This window comes from Cephus cinctus, unplaced genomic scaffold (assembly GCF_000341935.2).
Source record: "Cephus cinctus unplaced genomic scaffold, Ccin1 Ccin1_scaffold0129, whole genome shotgun sequence".
In the NCBI taxonomy this organism is placed as follows: Eukaryota; Metazoa; Arthropoda; class Insecta; order Hymenoptera; family Cephidae; genus Cephus; species Cephus cinctus.
The window spans coordinates 2,184,625-2,195,295 of NW_014332862.1; the positions used below are offsets into that span (position 1 = coordinate 2,184,625).

At 39.6% G+C, this 10,671-nt stretch overlaps 1 protein-coding gene across 8 annotated transcripts in view; it reads right to left on the reverse strand.

Annotated features, from left to right (window-relative positions):
* Positions 1 to 389: 389 nt before the first annotated feature.
* LOC107262930 (very low-density lipoprotein receptor) overlaps positions 390 to 10,671 on the reverse strand; it is a 34,129-nt gene continuing 23,847 nt past the window's right edge. For 7 of the 8 annotated variants that reach the window (XM_015729625.2, XM_015729619.2, XM_015729623.2 and 4 more), the window contains 8 exons: positions 6,366 to 6,803; positions 5,969 to 6,280; positions 5,560 to 5,860; positions 5,183 to 5,474; positions 4,535 to 5,015; positions 3,796 to 3,882; positions 3,073 to 3,338; positions 390 to 2,946 (listed from right to left, as the gene is read on the reverse strand). In XM_015729625.2, the coding sequence (XP_015585111.1) occupies positions 2,902 to 2,946; positions 3,073 to 3,338; positions 3,796 to 3,882; positions 4,535 to 5,015; positions 5,183 to 5,474; positions 5,560 to 5,860; positions 5,969 to 6,280; positions 6,366 to 6,803 (2,222 nt within the window). In that variant the 3' untranslated portion in view covers positions 390 to 2,901. The remainder of the gene's footprint in view (positions 2,947 to 3,072; positions 3,339 to 3,795; positions 3,883 to 4,534; positions 5,016 to 5,182; positions 5,475 to 5,559; positions 5,861 to 5,968; positions 6,281 to 6,365; positions 6,804 to 10,671) is intronic. The other variant, XM_015729621.2, reaches the window with a different exon arrangement.

A 10,671-nucleotide genomic window follows, 5' to 3' on the forward strand; every position in this document is an offset into this window, starting at 1 on the left:
TTGCTGTTAGAACTTAATGATACCTCTGCACAATCACGTAATAAGGGTTCATTGCGATAATCACTGACAGGGGATGCAGAATTCATTTCAGAAATAAATTCCGTCTGTCCTTCGTTCTTCCGTTTTTTCAATTAAATTTTGAATCGCATGTCTTCAAGCATTATGAGCCGCGAGTGAGGTAAGCAGACATTGCTAACTATTAGTACATTAATATTGAATTTTGGAACGTACTCTGTCCTGTAAATAGGACAAAAGAAGCACAATGCGTCATATTCTCGCAATCCGTATGAAAAAAAGTGATCCATCGTATTTTAATATATTTCTGTAAAACACTTATTTACAAATTTTACATTTTATATAGGTACTACAATAATATGACAATAGTACGATTTCTTTACTTTATATATTTATTTATACAATAATCGTTATAATATATACTCATTTATTTATATATATCTGTATATACGTATTGAAATGATATCTTATAGAAACATTGTTTGACACGATTTTGGCGGGTACATTGGCTAGGATAAGGTAATTAATGCCTTAATGACTCGCACGATAAATTGCAACTATCCATTCGCGCACTTACATCACCCGACAATCGAATTAAAATTAACACCAAGCCTCATCGCGGTTCTTATTTTCAAGTTCGTTAAACGTGTAACCCTCCCTCTTGAACTTCCCGCAACTCGTATGCCCTACTACATATACACTGGAATCCGTAGACAGTAGCCAGTAAGTAGCCTCGAGTGCGCAACTGTTTCACTAACTCCGTGTAACATGTTGCAAAAATCTTTTGTCGCCGATCATCAGTCACATTTGTCATACCCTTGAGCAGTACTCTTTCTCAGCTTTAACTTTTTGACAGATCGTACAGAGTGTGATAAGACATCATATTGCACAGGCCTATTTCCACGCTATCTCTTTCTACGCGAACTCCACCCACTACCGCTGTACGCATTCCAATATGCTTCTATTATAAGTGGTGCGCTCTCAGATCTGTCACATACAAATATTCATATATTTACAGGTAGTGAAGAGTATCTGCGCAACACGTGAAGATCTTATTCAGAAAAATACACACGAGCTCGTTAAAGGGAATCCATTAGGATGGATGCGCGTGACGCGAAGTAACAAATATTAAAAAAAAGAAAAGGTTGAAAGAGAGATGACACCGATTTTAAAAAAAGCAACTCAAATTTACGCACGACATGCGCGGAATCGTATGCTTCGCTACCTGTATATTGGCTGTAAGCCTATTCGCATTAAATGTATCTATTATCTTAGACAAACTACAACTTGACAATAACTAACACAAGAAGTCTTACAAAGAATAGCTCAATCGCCTAATCGTAATAGAATAATATTAATGATAATTAAAACTCTTAAATTCAAGACATTACATTTTTTTCTTCTATACACATACTCGTACACCGACGGCATTCCTTTTTCTTTATGTTTCTCTTCATCACGCCCTTGCTATCCTTAATTTCTCTTTACAATAAGTAATTCGAAAATAATCCTTATCGGACACGTGTCAATTGTAACCCTTCACAGACGACGCACAGTCACACTTAGTGTCATTGAGCTGCTCTTATTTAACATCTAGTTGCTTCTCTTGTATCCTATTGTATTTAATTAGTTTATGACAATCAACTAAAACTGCATTTTTTCCATTAAGTAGAATGACTTCTTGGGACGTTCGCCGTCTCCTAACTCGAAAGTAATGCAGTAGGCAGCCTCCAAGGATAATCGAGGACGTGCCACGCACCCGCCTCTCACTTTGTCGTATATGACAAACATAAAAGGAGAAATCTAATTTTTAATTCCTCTTTTTAAATTACAATTATCCTATAAATCATTTGCGCGTAGAATGCGTGTGTTCCTTCAATTTTGTATTTGTTAAAAGGACCTCTGCCGCTCCTCGCTCCCTTTTTCCTGGTACAAGAGGAGGGTGGTTCTCTTTCCTATATTAATATTGTGATACTCGCACGCGATTACACCTTTGGCAAACATTGCTCTTCAAATACTGCTGCGGCGAACGAATTTCCAAAGTATATGCACGCGAAGCACAAAGTAACTTACACCGACATTCCGTTCGCGTGTATCCGACCTTTATCGATTATCTTATAAGATTAACTCTTGGAATTACTAACATGAATCTATGTACAATTGGCACCGTGGAGCGCGTTTACTTTATAATTGAAAATGTTTAGCATCCTTTCAGTTACGTTAAACGTGAGTAAATAAAGTAAGTATGATAATTATTATAATGATAATGATAACGATAATAGTGATAATAATATTTATTATCATCCCCGTCTACTGGTCCGACGTTGTGACGACTTAACAAGATAGAGGAAAAAAAATGAATTTCGATACAAACGACAGAGATGAGGGAGAATTAAAAGAAATAGAAGAAAATAATGATACAAGCGCAACGTCTCCACAAGAGGTTTCTCCTTTTATGCCCGAAAGAGCGAGAGAGAGAGAAGGTGAATCATTGTGCGAACTGGTAGCACAGAGTACGAAATTACAAGTGGCGCGTAAGTATTATAATAAATTTTTGTTCCTTCACTTTTCTCATATATACATATATGTATATATATAAACACAGGCGTTGTGTGATATATATACACATATGTTCAATATATGTATGTATATAAACAAAGAAAAACACAGTACAAAAAATAAACATAATCACAGCTGAGTTGGCAGGCAGGCGGGCGGGCGGGTTGGGCATTCGGGCAGGCGTCTCGTGATGAACAATTCGAGCCTAATCACGAGTAATCTTTTTTTTTATTTTTCTTCATTTTGATGTCATTTTGATTCTCGTCCGATATTCTTATCAAGCGTTCTCAGCCTGCTGAGCCCCGTCAGAAACCAATTATTGGAGTCTTAAACGTAATCATTGGTACCAGGACTCGTCAGTGGTTCCTGGGCCTGAAACGAGGAAACGATCATCCCTTAAAGTCATGACAGATCCATGGGTCGTAAACACAGTGAGTACAGTAAGTGAATATAAAGAATCAAGTGAGAATGAAATCACGGTTATTCATTGAAACTCACCTCCTCCCCAACGGTTGCGGCGGGTAACGGAAACCTGTTCTTCTCCAAACTGAATTGGTCCTCTGTGGTCTTCCTGTAGACAGGATTGTCGAAGTTCATGCTCGTCACGTTACGGTGCAGATAATGCCTGTAGCATAACACTGCCACGAATCCCAATAAGATAACACCGACGGTGACGACGCCGATGACAATGACTGCGACTAATCCTGGATCCGCAGCTTCATCAAGGACGTTCTTTACATTTTCATCTGTCGCATTGGTTGGACCTAAATGGAAATTATGTGTTCAGATAGTGCTCAATGTACTTAAATAATGTACTGTCAAAGCATGTTTCAGTCGGTACCGACTGTGGTACTCGGAAGTAGATTGTCTCAGTATGCGGAACAACCAATGACTTGTAAACAGTAAAGTTATGTTTTGCTATCGTTGGTGGATAAGAATATCGTATATTGCATAGTAATACTATATGGATAACCGAATAGCATGTGTAGGATAATATGAAAGTATGTAGGTAAATTAAAAAGAAAACATGCGCCATGCACATTCCAGACCCGACATAATATTATAGTCTCTGTATTACGTTATTCTTTGGAGATTAAGAAAATGACTGCGTCGTGCTCGTATTTTTCATGGGCTCCTCGTAGTTGACTTGTGTTACTCGGTTTTTAGAGTTTTCTGGCATTTTTTTTAGAGAACTCACATTGACGTGGGTGATGGACTTACTTGTCGCTTCGGAAACGTTTAGAGGATCAAGAAGCCTCTTGAACGGCTCGGTGACTTCCTGCGTCGTCGGCGCAGCTGTTGTCGTCACTGGAATATCCCGTTTATCATGCAACATCGATGCAAACGAAAAATAAATAATACGACCTCGTGGAAACGTAACAGGATTCGATAAGAAAGAGGACAATACCATTATCGATTAATACCAAACAGCTATTGTAACTTTGAAGCTACGTGTATTAAAGGAAAAAAAAAAAAAGAAAAGTAATTCCTCAATGCATAACAGTGACCAATTTTGCTAAATTCCAAGTTCGCATCTCATGCACCAACGTGTCACTTGAAATTAATTTTGTCGACCAGCGGCAGCAAGTAATTTACATACTAATAGCCCACGAGTGCGAAAATTAATTATATTTATTACAGGCCACGTATCATACTAATGTATTTGTCAATAATTTAATTTCTGCAATTAACAAGCATCATCGCTCAAGATGACACATTTTTAAAAGCGCATTACAGCATGAGATAAATACCGTCAAGCAACTGTCAGTAGTGACATACCCCCACTATATTTATGTCTAAGTGATAACTTTTGATTTGTATGTTAAATGAATTATATAGAAGTAGGCCGTATCGAGCATTACAAGTGTAACGTGGACAATACACGTGAGATATAAATTAAGATATACCAATTATACAAGATGCACACGAGAAGAAAATTCATTCAAATAACTGCACTTACCGTTCTCGACGCACATTAGCCCATCCGAAAGTAGCCTCAAGCCATCCGGACACGCGCAGCTGAGACGCGGTGACTTCAAATTTATCTTAGGCGCCGGTAAACACAAATGACTGCAATGGCCATTTACAGCCAAGCAATGATTCTTTCCATCAGGCTGTCTATAAGGATGATAAACATGGACCACCATTGGATGCTGAACAGCGTTCAAGGAAGTAACAGCCTCGACTTCCTTTCCAGTGAACTTATTGGCTTTGAAAATGGTCTCCTTGTCCCAATCGGTCCAGTAAACGTAATCTTCAAAAGTCGTGATGCTGAATGGATGCCTCAATGTATCCATGGAGTAAAGTATAGTACGTCGCCCTGAACCGTCATAATTACAAGACGCAATGATATTTAACTTTCCGTCGACCCAATATACTTTCTTTCCTATCAGATCCAATGTTAAGCCATTTGGCCATTTCACTTCGGTTCCCACGATTACCTGAAAACCAAAGAAATCAGTATGAAGCTTGATCCGTAACAAAATGTCAATGCAAACGTATATATATCATATATCTACTGTTTGATATTGCATAAGGCAACCGTAACCATACCGTAAACCATCTTAAGATACGAATATGATATATAAAGTCCTTATCGGATACATACCGAACGATGTGTACCATCCATGCCGGCTCTTTCAATACGAGCATCATTTCCCCAATCGGTCCAGAACATCCATCCCTCAAGAGGATTCAAAGCAATGGCCCTGGGTTCCTGAATGCGATCTCTTATAAGAGTCTTCCGCATATTGCCCTCGAAGTTCGCAAGCTCAATAGTATTCTTCTCTGTATCGGTCCAGTAAATATGATTGTATATCCAATCGACGGCAAGACCGTCGGCAGTCGTAAGATCCTTATCAATAACGACGGTACGCTCGTTGCCTTCGTCTATAGGAGCTCTGACGAACAATACGATATCAATAAATAAAAATAAAACGAACGTATGAATTTATCGTAAAACTATATCCCTGACCAAAAACTCACTTGTAGATCTTCTTCTCGCTGACGTCACTCCAGAAGATCATACCAGTACGAAAGACAAAGTCCAGTGCTGTCGCGGTTTTGGTATTGTTCACAATGGCCGTCATTTCCTGACGATCCAGGGCGACTTTCCTTATGTCACGACGACGCGCAAACAGTAAGCTAGCATGACCTTCGGCAGCCTTGCATCGTGTAACATTGCGTTGATCTCTTTGATAACCATTGGCGCAACTGCACTTAAAGCCACCCTTTTCATTGAAACAATACTGCGAGCAACTGCCGGGCTCCATGCACTCGTCAATGTCTGTACAAGAAAACGAACCATCATGACGAACAGTATAGATACCATTGTAACAGAGACAATAGCTATCGCATCCATATTTCATTTTCATATAGCAGGTGCATCACTTACCGTCGCAGGTGCGATTATCAATCAACCTAAATCCCGGTCTGCAGTCACATCTGAATCCTATGGGTAAATCAACGCAGATTTGCGAGCATCCGCCATTGTTGTGCAGACACTCGTTGACCCCGCAAAGTTCATGATTTTCATCCTCCCAGCCAAGACAATCCGGTTCCTTGTTGCAGACGCTGCTGAGTGGTATGCAGGAGCCAACGCTACACTCGAACTGTGTCGTGGGGTCACAGGTCACACTTTTTGTCGTGCAATTTTGCTCGTCGCTGCCGTCTCGACAATCATTTTTCCCATTGCAATAGAGATGACCTATAAAATTTTAAAGGGTCATTAAGAAAAGGCCATTCTCATTTTCATAATCGTAAGATTCTACAAGTATCGGACTTTTCGTTACCTAATATGCAGCTCGAGTCGCCACATTGAAACTGGTCCGCTCTGCAAGTAACATTGTGACAGCGTTCCGGCGACTCGTCGGAGCCGTCGGAACAATCCTTATCGCCGTCGCATAGCCAGCTGTGGTGTATACATGTTATACGGTCACCGCAGACGAACTCCCGGTCACCGCAATGACTCGGAGTTTCACCAGTTGGATAGCTCTTGCAACCGATCTCGTCGGAATGATCTGGACAGTCAAAGTCGCCGTCGCAACGCCATCGACTCGAGATGCAGGAGCTTTGGGAACAGGCAAATTCCAGACCAGGTCGACACGTGGTGGCACTGCAGTTCGTTTCGTCAGTTCCGTCGCCACAATCATCGTCGCCGTCGCAAACCCATCGCTTTTGAATGCAGTTCTTGTTGCCACAGGTGAACTCGTCTTGGCGACAAGTTTCGTCTACGTTCAATGTAAAATCATTTATTAGATACAATCCGGATTTTAAAAAAATTTCATCTTTCTCACTTTATTTTATTATCTTGTTTTCCCTTATCAGTACGCCATTTCATTCGGGATCTCTCGACAGGCTACAAAACGGTTTATAAGCAAGCAACGTCGATTTTCATGGAGAAGCGAGCGTCATTAATGAAAGTGTAACTTTAGCCACAACACCCGTGGGATTACTAAATCTAAATCCGTTCGAGTCACTTTACTTTTTTTGGCATCCGCGCGAAAGAAGATTTAACGACTGTCTGAAGTCTCTTGGGCCACGACCTTTTGCTAAATTTCGTTGACGACTGAAAACTTGGTTGAGCATTGCAAAATTTTAAAAGCACCGGCGTTGCAAGAGCGACGCGAAATTTAGGCAACGTCAGACACGTTAACGACCATATAGAAATCAAATCTCGTGTCGTTAGACGAAACGGATTTATCGTGCCAATTAGAACAGAGTACACGAAGAAATTACTCAGACTAATCTTCTACCAAGATGTCTGGGGAATTACGTGAAATTAATTAACATTTTCAGTGAAAGGTCTCAGGCGATTAGAGCATTGATTAATTGCTGTATAACAAGTCTCAAATATTTTCACCACAATAGAACGCTAATACTATTTCGAAAATCTTTCGTAATTAATCTTCTCTGTAGTCAATGATAACAATGAAAATCGTAAGAATTTTGTAATAGAAGATCTCCATGTTAATACATATGCAATACGTATCGATACTAATGAAGCATAACCTTCGCGTCGGTACAATTGAGTGAACCGTGAGAAAATTATCCATTTCATGTTAATTGTCGAGCACGCATACCAAAGGTGCATTTGATAATACAAAATAGTACCTACGTAATACAAATTAAATCAGTATGATTAAAGGAACAGTTGGTAGAGGATCGAGTAATTACTTTACGCCAAAGCCATTGCGTCTGGCTAATGCTGACTCGCTGCAGTTTCAGCTCCCGTCGACGGTTTGTCGACGAAATTCCGTCATCCCGCTGGGAAATGGCATCAATGTGAGCATTCGCGTATGGGTTAGATACATAACCTTTAAAGTGTACGAGGTAAAGGATCGTTAACAGGGAAATTTAATATATCCGGCGCAACGAGAGAGATCCTACGAGTGTTCCGCTTTACGTCGTAAATGCATAGCTATATATACGTACCATATTGAATATTCACAAACGTAAAATAAAAATCGGTAGGTGGTTACTGGGCAAGTACTATTGCCGAATGATTCCCGAGACGTAAACTGTCAGACCTTTCAGACACAGGAATGTTTCGTAGCTTAGGTAGGCGCGGGTTATTGTCATGCGGAACGGATAGTACACTGGAGACGGTCGAAGTGGCGCGCGATCGCAGTTACATTTAAAAAGTTCAAAAGACATGTATTTCGGTGGAAAAATAAATAACGGCCAGCCCTCCAAGGGAATGCCAAATCAAAGGAAACGAAGTGGAGTGAATATACTATGTATACATAATGTAGTACATACCTATAGAAGGGAACGAAAAGAGGGGAGTAACACTTTCATTTGACGCGAACACGGCCCGAATTTATATATTATTAAACAATTCAGCCTGTCGACCTTTATGAAGGAAATGGCATACTTACCAGTGAGAAATACTAATAAATCATACTGACAAATTTTACTTGCACGTCTTGCGACTTTTAGTCTGTATTATTTATCTATACCAGGGAATTCAGTTGAGAATCATAGAAAGTCGATAACTATGTAAAACAGCTAAGCGGCATAGGGAGCGTGTCCAGGATAAATATTCACCACGTAAATGCCATTCGGGCTTGCAGACATATTTTCAATCTTCTCGCCAGTTTACCGGGTCATGAGACACGACCTGTTCTTTGAGTGCATTGCTACAGCACCCGCGCGCTTACGGCATCTCTTTCACGGGACATTTAAAGGAATTTGTATTTTCAAACAATTAATATAAAAACGTATGCATAACGATCGTGGCGCCATCGTAAGTCAGAAACGCGTACCTCGCTTTGTGAGTACTGAAAGTCGTAATTGTAAAGGCGTCTTCATTATCGCCTGAGGACAGACTGAAGTGGCGTCTGAAGTAAAACCGAAATTGAAACTGGCACATATCCCTTCGGGAATAATGCCATAAAGAAAGGAAGATGGAATTGAGACGGAACAGCCACATCGAGTTTTTTTCTCCTAAAGTCACAAACAGTAAGAATATGACAGTGTCTGTAGAATGCAAAGGGGATTGTTTGACAGAAGTGCAGGAATGGCGGAATCGAGAAGTGTTTCGACGTTCAGGCATCTGTGGTAAAGGACGTCGTTAAAGAAAAAAAAAAATAGTCTTAGGAAGCTTCGTGGTAGTATATTCTTTGAAATATTTCAGGAAGCCAAGTCAAAGAAGAGAAACTACAAGGAATACGATAACTATAAGAGTACGAAAAATACACGTAATACGATTTTCTTCCTTGCGGGTATCACATGTATTGAAAGGTATGTACAAAACCTTTTTGAGACTTGTCCAGGTACAGTCAAGTGCAATTTACCATGGTATAGAGGCTGTTTGTATCGTCATTATATAAAACATCGCTATGGCTGGAACGTACTGTACAAACAAAATCGTAAATATGAAAATGACTCTACGAGTACAGTAGGACCCAGTAAGAACAGTAGGTGTATCTGAAGATATTATATAGTGTACCTAACGATTTCTGAGTATTTACACACGTTGTAATTGCGTTTACTGTGCATATTCGTACATATGAGCAAACATGAAATATGCTTGACTGGATACAATCTGACTTCGCCGCATATTCTAAAACTCACGGGTATGATTGCGTAAGTAAACAAACCCTCGACGAAACTCGCAACACTAGCACTGAATTTTGGAATACATTCTATGTTACTCGATCACGATTTGAACTCAATTGGACATTTTATGATCTCGTGGATCTGTACGTATTTGACTTTCGTGAAATATTACGTCATAGAATATAACCATGGAGAACATACGCAGGCAAACATGGTGGAGAATATGAGGTTGTCGTAGAGACGTAAGGTATGAAGGATGACGCAAGAAATGCATTAACTATGGACATGTTTTCCATCGTGTTCTGGAAGATTGGATTGCTGGGGGGCAGAATTGTACGGTCCGAAACATGGAGTGCTGTTTTTATTTCTTTTTTTATCACGAACGAAAATGATAATACGCAACACGACGTATTTGATCACAGGCTGTTTGTCTTTTTCTTTTTAATTTAGTTCCAGGGAGTCTTTGGGAATTCATTAAAACACGTAATTACAAGATGGCCTTTGGTATCGACGATACGTGTTATCGCGTAAACATTTGTCCTGGACACGCGAACATATCGTTTTCGCAAAACATAACAGAATACAAAATAAATATCATGGATCACGGATAAGATACGAAGAGACAGTGGTGACCCTCAATTCCCATTTAATTCGAGAGATACAAGAAAGAAGATATATACTTTATTAACGATGGAACAAAATGTTGGAGAAAAAAAGTACAGACGTGCAGATAAATTTAAGGACAATGAGAACAGATAATAATATTACATAAAAGAAGTCGACTATAAAAAATTCTCCAACTTCACGAATAAACAAAGAGTAACTATTAGGTATCGGAGCTTTAAACAAATTCTATTAAAGGACGTAAAAGTTACGAGAATCAATGACTTAATTGAAATTCATCGATCAAGGAATTCCCTGAGAAGGCCATTGCAGCATTTTGCCGATACGTAACCGTTACTCTGTGTTTGCTGCGAGGTACAATAAGCGGCTGAGAGGAGCAAGTTAAGAAAAAAAAAAAAAAAAAAAAAAAAA